General features: G+C 46.8%; 1 protein-coding gene across 1 annotated transcript in view; it reads right to left on the bottom strand.

Moving 5' to 3' along the window:
- The window catches only part of SEC16B (SEC16 homolog B, endoplasmic reticulum export factor), a 58,857-nt gene that overhangs the window by 33,936 nt on the left and 9,835 nt on the right, over window positions 1–15,086 (bottom strand). Inside the window, 5 exon segments of the mRNA XM_044267349.1 lie at window positions 460–568; window positions 1,325–1,415; window positions 3,020–3,132; window positions 4,843–5,196; window positions 13,445–13,675. Of these exon segments, the coding sequence (XP_044123284.1) occupies window positions 460–568; window positions 1,325–1,415; window positions 3,020–3,132; window positions 4,843–5,138 (609 nt within the window). The 5' untranslated portion in view covers window positions 5,139–5,196; window positions 13,445–13,675.

Below are 15,086 nucleotides of genomic sequence, written 5' to 3'. Positions count from 1 at the left end.
AAATGCATAAAATCTTAAAAAAAAAAAAAAGCAGATTGCATCATGAAAACAAAATTAATACAACTGTCAAAAATCAAGATCCTGTCTCTGCCGTATCTTAGAATTAAAAGAGTCTAGCAATGTCCCACTGCCTGGGCAAACCAAAATGCCTGTCCCCTGGGGTTACTGGTGACAGCCTCTCCTCATGCCCCACACCTTGGAGCGACTTGGGTGATACTTCCTGATCCAATCAATTTGAGAAAAATGCAAAAGGGCCAGATCGGGGCCCCAGACCCATAAGATTGAAAGAGGGAGGTGGGAAAAGGTGGAGGTCTGAGGGGAGGCTCTGCAGAGAGGGGAGAGTGGGACCCCTCAGAGGGCTGGCCGCTAGACATCCCAACCCAAGGGCCCCGCCCTGCCACTGCCACAGTGTCGGTTGTGGCTGTCACAGCCCACAGCCCCCAAGTCACTTCAGACTACCTTATTCTTCTGTGTTCCAGGTAGCAGACTCTCCGGAACTAGGTCCCCAGGCCACTCCTGTCCAGTGTTAGAAGCAGCGCTGTCTTTATAAGTGTTCTGACCCTTGGATCTGCAGCAAAATGACAGCAGCAGGTAAGGGGGGTCCTGGGTTAGCCAGCAAAACTGAGCTGTTCTCCACGGACGCTGCTGGGCTGCGAAGCATGGGCAGCATCAGGCTGGCCTGAGTGCCACAGGGAAAAAAGTGTTGCTCCCTTTACTCCCTGCCCCCACCATCTACTAATAGAGAGAAAAACAGGAGCTCCTGGGTTCCACAGTGCAGCTACTAGAAGCCACCCCCAACCCCCGCGGAGGAGGGTTGGTCCCTATAGCCAGACATCCAGGACTGACTTAAATCAGAGCTGCTAGGTTGGCGAGTTGGGCAGGCAAGGTAAAGGGACCAGGCCTCCTGGCATCCAGGCAGGTGCTTGTGCAAAAGGCTCTTTTCTGCTCACCAGAGCCCAGGGGACATCCCATCCTTGGGGCACTGGAGTGCACAGAAGAGAAACGCCCCAGCCTCAGCCTCAACCCAATTCTGGAAACTTCCACAAGACCTCCTCTGCTCTGAGGCCAACATAGAATTAAGGCCCTCCTGTAGGGTGAACCTCAAGTAACCTCACCAGGGCTCAGATGACCCCAAGTTTGGATGCTGTCCATCAAAGTCAAGGCTCCACTGAAAGCTGGCCTGGGCTGCTCCACATCCCAGTGACCAGGACAGAAGCAGACAGGGTTCTGGAGATGGACACCGGCACCGGAGGCCGTAAGACCCGCCTAACCAAGCCTGAGTTCGGCCGCACCGGGCTGAGCAGGCCTTTCCTTTCGTACTTACAGACTATTCCGGCTGTCGTGATGCTGCTCAGTCAGGTACTTCTGATCTCGGTGGTCTTCCTGCCAGATATAAGGACTCTCTTGCCTTGGCACTGCACCCTCAGAGAAAACAAAATGAAGACAGGTCACTTCCTGCTCCTAAAAGTTCAGGGAGACCGCAAGCCGTGGAGCTCCGTTACTGGAGCACCGCAGCTATGAAAACGTATTCGCCAAGTTGGATACAATTGGGAAGTGAGAGCTGACGATGGAGGGCAACGGTGGGCCCCTCAGTCCGCCCTGAACCGATGAGCTGGGCTCGATACAACTGTCCGAGCACAGGGATCGTGTGTATGCGCGTTCTGTGTGCAAACAGGTTTCCCTGGGCTGGCAGGTCAGAAACTGCCAAGAGCACATCCCTAGACCCTTACTATTAGTGACGGGATAAATTCCTGTTGGTGCACATTGGCCACCCTCAAGGTCGGTGACGATGGGACTCATCACAGCCCAACCGCACACTGGACAACTTCATTGTTAAGAACTGATTTCCCGGAGGACCTGGGTGGCTCAGTGGGTTAAGCCTCTCTGCCTTCGGCTCAGGTCATGATCTCAGGGTCCTGGGATCGAGCCCCACATCGGGCTCTCTGCTCAGCGGGGAGGCTGCTTCTCCCTCTCACTCTGCCTTCCTTCCTGCCTACTTGTGATCCCTATCAAATTAGAAAAAAAAAAAAAAACTGATTTCCCTAGTTAAAAATAGAGCTACTCTCTGACCCAGCAATTGCACTGCTGGGTATTTACCCCAAAGTTACAGAAGTAGTGAAACAAAGGGGCACCTGCACCCCAGTGTTCAAAGCAGCAATGTCCACCACAGCCAAACTGTGGAAGAAGCTGAGATGTCCTTCAATAGATGAATGGATAAGGAAGATGTGGTTCATGTATACAATAGAATATTACTCAGCCATCAGAAAGGATGGATACCCACCATTTACATTGACGTGGCTGGGACTGGAGGGGATTATGTCAAGTGAAATAAGTCAATCAGAGAAAGACAATCATCATATGGTTTTGCTCATATGTGGAACATAAGAAAGAGAGCAGAGGACCATAGGGGAAAGGAGGGAAAACTGAATGTGATAAAATCAGAGATGGAGACAAACCATGAGAGGCTCTTGACTCTGGGGAAAAAACTGAGGCTTTTGGAAGGGGAGGTACGTGGGGAGATGAGGTAACTGGGTGATGGGCATTAAGGAGGGCACATGATGTCACGGGCACTGGGTGTTGTATGCAGCTGATGAATTACTGAGCACTACCTCTGGATCTAGTGATGTACTATATCGGTTTATTGAATTTAAATTAAAAAGACAAGAGAATTGACTTCACCGTTACTTGGTTAGAGACTATAAACTTGGCTATAAGGAGGAGTAGAAGAAAAAATGTGGATGAAGTGGAAACTGGCTATAATCCCATTATCGTGATGGTAGGTCCAGTACTAACACCACCACGTACAAAGAAAAATGACTCCTTTCTGTCTCTTCTCCTCAAGACATCCAGCAGGAATGTCTTTGCTGTGACCTGCTGTGGCCTCTGCAACCAAGAAAGAAGTGGGTGAGGACAGGGATTCCACCTCAGCTGAGCAGGATGGCCAAGGTGGGCTCTGAGCAGGCCCCGTCTACCAGATCAGCTGTGCCGCCCCGTGGGCTCCTTGAAGATTACTGCATACCTCTTTCTTCCAGCAGCTGCTGCGGGTGTCCATGATAGTAATAATTTCCATAAGCATATTCTTCCCTTAGGGCTGGAGAATGATAGGTCCGATACGGATCCTCGATGCCTGGCCTAAAACACCACAAAGAAGGCCAGCTGGTCAAGGGCAAGTGTGGTAAAGAGAGAAACCGGTGGAGGACTTGACAACTTCACAGGACAGAATTGTGATCTCAGTCTAGAACTGCTTTAAAACCAAGTTAATTCTAGAGCCTATAAACAGAAGATCCAGAATCAGAGCAGGAGTAGGGCCTTTATTTCAGAACGAGGCTGGGCTTTTTATAGCAAAACCATAGCCAAACGTCTCATTTTCCTTCCCCATGACTCCTCCTTCTCCTCAAATACACCCAACGAAGTTACAATGTTATGTTAGAAAACCCTGCCCTGATTTTTTTTAAGATTTTATTTGTTTGTTTATTTGTTTGTTTGAGAGAGAGAGTGAGCAAGTAGGGGGAGGAGCAGAGGGAGAAGGACAAGCCGACTCTACACTGAGCAGGGAGCCCAATGCAGGGCTTGATCTCACAGCTCCAAGATCATGACTTGAGCCAAAATCAGGAGTCAGATGTTCAACCAACTGAGCCACCCAGGCGTCCCTACCCTGTCATGATATTATCTTAGAATACCCCTTCCTCAGATGACTGTGTAGGTGTCCAATATGCCACTGTAATTCCCATGCACGATACGTACAGATGGAAATGAGATGAAGAAGTCATGTTGGACTGTCTTAAATCTGATCGGCTTTATTGCCTCTGCCCTTAACATCCCTTCCTTTGAGAATTCAGTACAAGAAGATTGGGGAAAGGAATGCTGTGTTTTTAGTCTCTTTATCAAGTAATAATTCTTTAGTATTTCACAGGAGCAAATGCTTTATAGTAACTGTCACAATTTCAACCTTAAATCTGTAGGCAGGTGAATATCGCCTCACTTGGAAAAGCCGAAGTGAAACATAGATGGCTTCTAATATTCCATAAAATATTAAATCCTCTGCTATCAATTAGAATTCAGGAACAGGGGGCACCTGGGTGGCTCAGTGGGTTGAGCCTCTGCCTTCAGCTCAGGTCATGATCTCAGGGTCCTGGGATTAAGTCGGGCTATCTGCTCAGCGGGAGCGTGCTTCCTCCTCTCTCTCTGCCTGCCTCTATCTGTCAAATAAATAAATAAAATCTTAAAAAAAAATTCAGGAACAGGAATTCCAGATTCTCCTACAATTACTTCACTGAGACTTCTTTGTTCTGAACTTGGAGGCTGCAGCCTTAGACCCGCTTTCTCTGAGGTTGATTTCATTTTCTAAAACGTTCCCATGTATTCATCCAACACATATTTGTTCCAGGGGTCTATCACACCCTAAGTTCCGTTGTAGGCACTGTGTCTCTTCTTGGTGCTGGTGGTGTCAACGCTCACAACGCTAAGAACTTTTTATAGGAATTTCTAGGACAGACTTTTCCAAAATCTACAAATATTACCTTTTGCAATCCCAGAGCAAGAGGGAGTTATCTTCTGCCTTGAATCCACCGTCCTTTCTACCCCCTGCCCTGGCCCCACGCCCCAGTCACACTGCCATCGCCTCTTTAAGAAGCCCCATGAGGGGACAAAAAGGAGGGAAATACTGTTTACAGTCACCGAACTTCAAGTTGGGAGAGGAACGTGTTTAGGGAAATCCGTGTAATAGGGTAGAGAAGGAACTAGAAGAAAAAGAGCAGGAATAAAAGGAAAAGGAAGAAGGAAAGGAACAATCTATTCAGAAGCACTTAGAAGTTGGGTGAATTCCAAGCTCCAGAACCATACCTTGAATACAACTGGCCGGGATAACCACCATCATAATAGTCAGCCCCGGACACAGGCCGAGGCCTTTCCCCAGGCCTGGATGCATAACGAGGCTGCTGGTGGTCTGTCCTGGGGTCCTGCTGGGATACGGGGCTCCCGTGCGTGTCTTGTCGCTGATGGTACCTCTCTCCATTGTGCCAAGAGTGAGGAACAGCCTGATGAATTCCCTCTCTCTGAAGCCCTCGGTCTGGATCCTTTGCTGGAGCTGTGGGCCTCCCCCGTGGCTGCGGTGGCCACTGGGGAGCCCAAAACTCCATCCTTGACCCTTAGAATTTCCCTCGTATTTTTAGTCAGTTGTATAGTTATTTCTTTTTCCTGCAGACCAAAAACAAAACAAAACAATCACCATTTAGGTTTATATCCAAACGTGATGACTGATTAGGTTTGGCAAAAAAAAAAAAAAAAAAAGCACCTATGGTCCTCAAAATCTTTTTTTTTCTTTTTTCTTTGTTGTTGGTTTTTTTTTTTCCCCCAAAATCTTTTATCTAAAACAAAACACATAGACATGTCTGGAAAAAAGGTCAAGCAGATACATGAAATAAATAACAGGCTAGGGGTGCCTGGGTGGCTCAGTGGGTTAAAGCCTCTGCTTTCGGCTCAGGTCATGATCCCAGGGTCCTGGGATCGAGCCCTCCATCGGGCTCTCTGCTCAGCAGGGAGTCTGCTTCCTCCTCTCTCTCTGCCTGCCTCTCTGCCTGCTTGTGATCTCTGCCTGTCAAATAAATTAAATCTTTAATAAATAAATAAATAACAGGCTAGACAATTATGTTGATGTTGCATTAAAAACTAAAAAGTGTCTTTGGAGCAACAATAGATGTGGGAGGCAGGGGAGGCAGAGAACAGGCAGAGATAAAGCTCCAAAACACTAGCAAAGTATTCCAATTAAATACATGTTTGTTCATTTATCCCATCAGCAATGATTCCTTCAACAATTACTGTGGAAGCCCTCGGCTATCAGAGAAATAGATGAGCTGAGAGCGAAGCCAGAGTTTAAACCCTAAGTCTGCCACTTATTCACCAGTTAATTTTCTCAACCCTCAATATCCTTGAGAAATAGAATGGGTAGCTTTGCAGGAATATTGTCAGAGTCAGTGATAACTTATGCAAAGTGCCCAGCACACTGCCTGATACATGGTAATTGTTCGTTTTAACAGTAGTTGGTGTTACCAGAGATAAAATAGGGCAGTACGAATGGATGAAGACATTTCCCAAACAAAAAGAAGCTGCTTAAATTGACCTTAAGAGACCTCTTTTCTGAATCCTTAACCTCTTAGAAGAACAAGGCTTTGTAATGTGGCATGGTTGTCTCTCCTCCAGGAGAGTCAAGTTTGGGATTGTTCTAAAGACCAACTAGACAGCCATGTCTCCGTCATATTCCCAGCTGGGAACTTTTTTTTATTAAATTTTTTATTATTTATTAACATATAATGTATTATTAGCCCCAGGGGTATAGGTCTGTGAATTGCCAGGTTTACCACTTCACCTAGCTGGAAATTTTTAAATCTGGAAGTCTTCCAGCGTCAAATTAATTTTCCCCACTTATTTTTCAAGATGAGAAATAGCTCTGAAGACGTTGTCTTCCAAGTTCCTCTGCCCCATATCACAGAGGAGCACCTGCCTGCAGTTGTCTCAAAGAGAAAGCACCTTACTGGTGACTTGGGGATTCTCCTACATCAGGAGAATACATTAGCTCTGTCAGACCCCATGTTTTTTTCTCTCGTGGGAACTATTTAAGGCTGAAAGATTCCGATCAAATACAGTTAACTCACTCCCACTCCTGAAATTCCCAACCTAACATAAAAACATTGTATCTGAACATAAGGTCAAAGGGTATATGTTGAAATCAAGATTTCACTGGGCTTGAATGCTGTGAACCCAGGGTCCACAGCTATGAGCCAAGAGCTGCGAACAGAACATAGAGAAGAGAAATGCCTTCTACCTCAAGACCAGTTAGAGCTCAGAAAAACTCATACCTTCCTTCCTATGTCAGCCCCTTCCCTTGAAACAAGCCAGGTGCCATGCAAGCCTTTTCCAGCAAATCCAGCAAAAGCCAAATCCTCCAACACAGTGAAAGGGCACATGGGCCTTTCCATGGAATTTAATACCACATGGACAAAAGTAAGCTCAACAAGAAGGAAGCCTTTTTTGCCTTGTCCTCGGATTTTTTCACTAGATAGCCCTTCTTCGGTCGCAGAGGCCCAATATCCCATCTCATTGCAGAAATCACTGCATATCAATCGCTGACATATCAACTCCCATAGGTTAGACCTCAGGTTATTGTTAAGGACCCCAAATGAGAAGCACCCAGATTCTCAAAGTGGAGACCTCAAATCTACATTGACAAGCCACACTTTTGCATTCCTGTAAGTGACCCTCCCTGGCCCCACAAGGGTGAAATTGCCTTTCCTGATCCTATAGTACAGCACAGTCGAGACAAAGAGAGCAAGGGAGCTAGCGTCCCCACGCACCTGCTCAATGGCTTCCCCATTCCTCCAGTGCCGCTTCCTTCAGCACTCTCCAGGCCCAAGAGTGTCTCTCTCCTCTTGGGGAATGTCAAAGTCCAGGTGCCACATCTACCAAGACTCACCTGGCCTTCAGATCTCCAGCCTGTCAGGTGTCTGTTGCAACCGCCAGCCTGCATAGAGTTGATTCACGAGGGTAAAGTCCAGCCCCACTACCTCGGTTGGTCGGTTGGTCGGGGATAGGGCTGCCCAGGCGCATTTGCTCAGAACCCTGTGGGAGGCTGGGGCTGAGCCCATGTCACTTGCATCCAAGTCCCAGAACAAACAAAGAACAGAGACAGTATGGAGAGGAAATGCAGAAAGCCTGAGGCAGCCTGGCCAGGAGAAGCGCACCACCTCTGGGGGTGTTGACTCAGGGCTCTGCGGCTGCGGGCTCTAACGCTCATCCTCTGAGGCTGTTTCCTCCTCTCTCAATGACGGATAAGGGAAAGGAGGCCCTGGGTGACTCAGTAGGTTAAACATCTGCCTTTGGCCCAGGTCTTGGTCTGAGGGTCCTGGGATTGAGCCCCGCATCAGGCTCACTGCTCAGCAGGAAGTCTGCTTCGCCCTCTGCCCCTCCCCCCCATGACCTCTCTCTCACTCTCTCTTAAATAAATAAAATCTTTTAAGGAGGCCGGCAGAGCCCTCACTGGTGTGTAGTAATCACCTGGTATGTCTGGTTCAGGGTTTTCTCATTATTGTTCCTTTCTGTTGGGTTCTGGTTGTGGCAGCAGGTGGAAGGCAAAATGAATGCCTGATATTGATCTAAAGGCATTGAGAAGTTTTCTATTACAACAAGAAAATCATTGTTTGCATTTTAAAAATGCATTTCTTCAGGCAAACATAGAGAAGCTTATGTCCGATTTTGAATCACTGTTTTAAAATTCAGCACATCGTCGTGTTAGATACCTTAAGCTTGCATCATGTTATATTTCAACTATCTCAATAAAGCTGGAGGGAAATAGATAGAATTCAGAATTTTCTCTAAAAAGGCTCAAATAACTTATTCTTTCTTTCAGCAAACACTTACTGAGGGCTTATTATGTGCCAGGACTTGAGACACAGAACTATGAAAGACAGAGTCCTTGACTTCAAGAAGCAGGAGCAAGTTAACCTCTCATGTTACTACTAGTCTGGGGAAGACCACCTTGGTGGGTCTCATGGTCAGAGAAGGTAATGTACCTAAGCTATAAGATTTTGTCTCAGACCTTCAACTGACTCCTAGCTTTGGCTGACTTCAGCTGACTGCCAGCCTGGCAGCTGGGTATAGCGTCTCTGATCACAGCTAAGAAACTCCCCACGGGTAAGCCATTGGCTGTTCTGCCATTTTTAATCCTCCTGAGAAGGGGTACTAGAGAAGGGCACACACATTAGCTCCAGGAATCCAAAGAGGGCTGATTATGACATAGACCCATGTATCCAATTATGTTTCCAGTACATCATGGTAATATTTCTGAAAATCTGATGTAACTCTTTTGGCTAATGACACGACGCTAGTCCTGTCCTGAGCACCAGCTCGCAACATTACTGGAATGTTAACTCTGAAAGAGACCTGGAGATTATTCTAGTGACTTCACTTGGTTGATGATAAAACTAAGTTCCTGAGAAGTGAAGTGACTTACCCAAGACCACAAAGCTAACTGGAAGCTCGGTCAGGATTACTATGGTAACCTGAAGTTATATTGCACCCAGCTTCCAAGAGCTGAATTAAGAACGTTCAGTAGTTAACCACTGATACCTGCTATCCATCATGGTGGGAGGATTTACACAGAAACTCCCAAATACTACAAAGAAAGGTGGTGGTTGTTGATTTCAGAGAGAAAGTTAAACAGCATACTAAGGATGACCCCGAAGTCCTCCTTCCTGATTCAGTGTTCTTTTAACGACAGAATTATCATTCTGTTACTAGCTTCCATTGCACATCTCTGGTTTAAAGATCTAGCCCAATTATTCCAAATGTTCCTTTTGTGACATCCCAAAGCATCTCTAATCATCTCAAGTGTTATTATGAAACTCTTCAAATACTCACCAACCAAAATTAATTTTAATTAGCTTTAATTATTCTATATCGACATATGGCAGACAACAGTATATGGGTCATGGAATGAAATAGATCGTGGTGGGATCTCACCGCTTCAAAGGTTTGGAATTTATCAACCTCTGCCTTTCTTAGCCCCACGTACCTACAGTTACTAAATCTTTCAAACTAGCAGCTCAATTCCTCCTGGTTTCTAACCAAATCTGCACAGCTAGATAGTACAATAGCAGTTTGTCCCCACCAGGAGGTGGGCTAAAATTAGTCCTGTCACCCCAAATCCTAGTGGCAATGCCCTTGCATGATCCCATAGTCTTCCGAATGCTAGAATAGCCACAGTCTTCACATTATCCCCTTCTCCAGGTGTCCTGTCCTCATGCCCAGTTCCTGCTCACCATTCCAACTCTCCACTGGAATTGGAGCCCAGGCCTCTGGCTAATTGATGTGAATTTCCTTTCTCAGTCTCTCTTCCCCTTTCCAAATGCCAGGCCACTGACAAAATTCTTGCTTCACACAGGAGCAACTATCCTGGTCTGACACCTGTCTAACAAGAGTATTATCACTGCTAGTAATGTTGTTACTCTCTCCCCACAGGACTAGTGCTGATAGATGTGAACACCCACCTGGCTCCAGGTCAGGCTGGCCAGGAATACGTGAGCACTACGATATAGTGACTGCCTACTCTTGCAAGGGACAGCCCAGCAGTGGAGAAGCACCCCAAGCTTGACCCCATTCCTTTACTAAAAGTAAAATTTTAGAAATCAGACTGAGAGGCCTTCTCCAACAGGTTAACAGTAATTATTTGTCTGGATCATGGGATGGTGGAGGACTTTTCTCTTCTTCCTTATCCATCTTTCCTAACTCTTCTATAATAAACATGTTATTTTTATTTTTTTTTAAGATTTTATTTATTTATTTGACAGAGAGAAATCGCAAGTAGACGGAGAGGCAGGCAGAGAGAGAGAGAGAGAGGGAAGCAGGCTCCCCGCAGAGCAGAGAGCCCGATGCAGAACTCGATCCCAGGACCCTGAGATCATGACCCGAGCCGAAGGCAGTGGCTTAACCCACCAAGTCACCCAGGTGCCCCATAAACATGTTATTTTTAAAGAAAAAAATCAACTAACATTATTTTTAATCAATACTTGATCCAAATGTGTCATGATCATGTCAGCAACAATTATGCTCTCATGGGCAACAATTATGCTGAAAGGGATAGGAACACCTCAGAGTGTCCAAGATTGGTTAAATGCTCAGTCCACTCTTCTGGAAAGAAGATCCCAGAAGTCATTCATTTACTAAATAAATGTTTATTAAACATCCACTATATGCTCAGCATTGTCACAGGCATAGGAGATAAAGATAAATAACATATAATCCCTCCCTGTAGAAGCTTTCAGTCCAGTGGGGCAGTAGTGGGGAGAAACAAAATATATACACACAGACTATGTGTATGTTTAAATAAAAAAGATAGACACACACACATATATATGTATGTATTTTTGTTTATAAAACAGAATCAACATGAAATGATACTCTGTTAAATGTAGAAAATTAAAAAAGAGAAATGAAGGACAATTCCAAGTTTCCAGGCTGTTGAGAGGGGACCACGCTGCCTTTTGCGGGGATAATAATCTCGGGAGAGGAGACAGTTTGGTGGGGGAGATGGCACCTTCTGTGTTGCACTTGCTAACCAAGGGACCTGTGGGCAGCGGTAAGAGTGGTTAAGAAGTAGCAGAAGCTGAGAGTCCAGAGCTCGAGACAGAGGTTTAAGGAGGGAGACAGGGTGATTGAAGCCACAGGCATGGGTAGTGTTGCCTGAACAGTGCTGGGAATTAGAAGACAGGTCCTGGGTAAGAGCTGGGTACTGAAGGGGAGCCCATGAAGGAGAAGAGGGAGGGGCCAGGAAGGTAGGCAGAGAGCCGGGGGTGGATGGCGTTCCAGGAGCCAAAATGGGAGAGGGGTCAACCATGCCGACCTTCTGGGAAATGTTGAGACAGGCAACCAGCGGAAAGTGTTCTCCACATCAGTGGATTTGACAACCAGGAGATTTGATGATCATAACCGGAACCATTTCAATGGAACGATGGCCAAGGGAGTGAGGAATTCAGCACACAAGTCACTTGTGCAGAGAATGGAAAGGAAGGAAAAGGAGACTGCCAGGAAACCCCCTCTGTCTAGAAGCCCGGATGTGAAGAACAGGGACAATCGCTAGGGTTGCTACGGGACACTCAGCTTGGCAAAACCAGGTTAGTGTGGACAAGACGAAAGGGAATCCCATGTTGATTCCCATGGAGATTCAGAATAGAAACACAGATGTTGAAGGAGTAAATCCCCAAAGAGGCTGGATAGATGGGATCTGGAGTATAGAAACAAAAAGGGAACCCAGCTAAGAGGAAGGACACCTCTCTTTAGAAAGGGAGAGGGAGGTAGAGATGAGCACAGATGGGCACCAGCTATGGAGAATTCTCCATGGAATAGCCTGCCAAGTTCCACTGGCTGGAGACCAGGGAGCATTTGGTATGGGACTTGATTCCAAGGGTTTGCTTCTGCCTACGTGAAAGGTGGGAGTGCACAGGAACGCATGCTCAGAGGAACAAGCAGGTTGGAAACGCAGCTGTTACTAGACACCTAGATGAACTCAAAGCTCCACGGGCACCCTGCCCAGCTGTGCTTCGTTCCATGCTACACCTGCCCACGGTGCCCAGCACGGTGCCTGACATACGACACAGGCTCAGCAAAGTTTTTATTTATAAGTGAGTGGACACCTCGCACTGACAGCAGCAATAGTCTGACCGTCTGATTCTACCCAGTGGTTTTCATACCCTAAGCAAAGGACTAAATTTTGAGACTAAATAGTTTCTAGAGAAAGGAAAAGAGAATGTTGAGGCGGTAAGTTCAGGGGACTGACCAGAGAGCGGTTAAAGGATGGCATGTGGAGACGAGACAGAAACGGATGCAAATTATCTGCACACCTTGTTCAACAGAGGTCCCTATGTATACTTAAGAGTCACACTCCAGGGGTGCCTGGGTGGCTCAGTGGGTTAAGTCTCTGCCTTTGGCTCAGGTCATGATCTCAGATCAGGCCCTTGGGATCAGACCCCTGGGATCAGGCCCAGCATCAGGCTCTCTGCTCAGCAGGGAGCCTGCTTCCCCCCTCTCTCTGCCTGCCTGCTTGTCATCTCTTTCTCTCTCTGTGAAGTAAATAAATAAAATCTTTTAAAAAAAGAGAGAGAGAGAAAGAGAGGCGCTACAATGGGATGATGGGGGGGGAGGACATTAAATCACAATTTTAAAAAAACAAAGCACTTCTTTGTCACAGTAGGCATGAATGGATAATGTCCACGCCTGCATTTCTAGCCACGTCTGAGACGTGAAGGCTCTTTTAGTCAGCAAGCATCTCCTACCTCTGACTCTAAGAATGAGTCAAGAGGTGAAGGTTTCAGGCAGAGCAGACTCTTTACTCCAGCAAAGCCCCCACTCAGAGCCAGCCTTGGAAACTGGGGACTCGTGAACTAAGCCAGTCATTGGCCGCCAAGGCTTTGCCCCTGTCCTCCGGGTACGCCGGGCGTCAGGCAAGGAGCCGAACCCATGTGCCAGTCAGCAGTTCCAGTTATCAGGAAGAACGTGAGCCAGGAAAACACGGTCTGAGGGCCAGCGATGATTAACCTGGCCCAGGCACGATCAGCCACCTGCCAATCCTGGGGCTGTGGCTCTTAGAAGTGGAGGTTTGGGCACAAAACAGATTTCGTCCAGGACCAAGGAGCACTGTGTAGGCACACTCCTTGAAATGTCACCTGCCTGACTGCCTGCAAAGCTGCCCTCCCCGCCCACCCCCATATCCCTCTCTGCTGCCAAGAGCCACGAAGTACATCACTCAAGAAAGAGAATGGCTCCAGTCTTCCCTAGCAGCCCTGGACTGGCAGACGTGGCCCACCTTGCCCTCACTTGACCAGCCCCCATTTTATCGATGCCCCCGAACCAGGATGAGTGTGTGGCAGACAGATGCCGCTGTGACTTCTGACCTCACCTCAAGGGCCAACGGGTGGTGGTGACTCACACAGCCACTACATAAAGCGCTGTCACCTCAGAGTGTTCTCCGAGCCAGTGAGGCTAATAGGACACAAATTCCCCAGAGGAGCAGGACACCTTATTCCGGAGGCCCCAGAATAAGCCTGTCTGGGAGTGAATCTCAGCTCCCCGCTTCATGATGCACTGGCTGGTGAATGTGGCAAGTCGTTCTGTGTCTCCTTGTCATCATCTGTAAGACGAGGACAATAACAGAAGTGACCTCACAGTGTTATTATAAGGGTCTAATGAGATTAACACTTCCCAAGTGTTTGGCATATAGTAAATGCTCAATAAATATTAACTATTAGTTCCGTAGAAATGCTATAAAGTGCCTAGGAATGGTTTTACACAAGTCATCAGGAAGGGATTAGTCGAGGATCCATCACTGATGGGAATTGCACAGGTTCTTAGTCCAGTGCTCCCCCTCCCCCCACGAAGCCAGGAGATCAAGGGAAATTATGTCAAATACTACCTAGGATGAGAAGAATGGATTAAGATCAGATCACCAGAATTAGAAACTTCAACAAAGCACAGCCAGTACTTCTCACGACAGAGCACCTGCAACCCGAGGAAGGATGTGTAGGATGCCACAGGAAAGGCACCAGTTTTAATGTATAAGCAATTTTAAAATGTATTTTAATTTTAAACAAATACAAATATCATATTATTGAGTATTAAGGAATGCAATTCAAATCTGCATTAATTTTTACTATGAAGCATGAGACGTCAAAGAAATTTCACACCTGGAATGGGACAAATAGACACACACACACACACACATACACACACACTCTTACTCAGTCACACGCATGTACCTTGCATCCCCCAGATCACTCCTGCCATTTGCTGGAAATGTTTAAGAGACTCATTCTGAACAAGAGCAGACATTCAGACAATGAGCTGGAAAGAATCTCTAGCAAGCGTCTGCCCCTGCAGGTGAAGCAGGATCTAAGCCAGGGAGACTCAGGCCAAGTCCTCACTCACATTCAGCTTGTGGCATTTGCAGACCCTAGTGTTCCAAGTTCTTCTGCTGGATTCAGATTCTCTGCTGCATAAGACACTATAGGGACCCAGGAGCTCAGTGACACTCTCTCGGTTTACCTGGGGCAGGAAGTGTTGGCTCTCCAGTGAAGGTGGGTCCTCAGGCTCCTTATGGAAACACATCCCAGTATTTTAGAGTCAAGATGCCCTTCCTGATGTCTAACACACACACGTGACTCAGAGTCTGGTTAAACCCTTTGAATAAGGGAAAGCAGCCATCATGGCCATCAGCAGAAAGTCCCCCCACAGGGCTATAATATGGGTGAACCGAAATGATATACAGAAAAACATCAAGGTGCCTGTTAAATGGGGAAGTGGGTTTTCAAAAACTCTTTGCCTTTCCTCTTCTAGGCTCCTATATTCTGTTAAAGGTGTGTGCAAAGCTCACGAGTGTGGTGCAGAACAGTAGTTACGAGCTCAGGCTTGACAATCAGAATTGGATTGGTGTCCCAGAACCTCCAGGACTAGCTGGGGGACTTCAAGCCAGTTACTTAAGCTCTCAGTTGCTAAGTGTCCTCGTCTGCTAAATGATCTTAAAATAACAGTACAACAATCTTCAC

Source organism: Neovison vison, chromosome 10 (genome assembly GCF_020171115.1).
Source record: "Neovison vison isolate M4711 chromosome 10, ASM_NN_V1, whole genome shotgun sequence".
Lineage (NCBI taxonomy): Eukaryota > Metazoa > Chordata > Mammalia > Carnivora > Mustelidae > Neogale > Neogale vison.
Note: the sequence above shows the minus strand (reverse complement) of the source record. Positions and strands in the feature narration are given on the sequence as shown.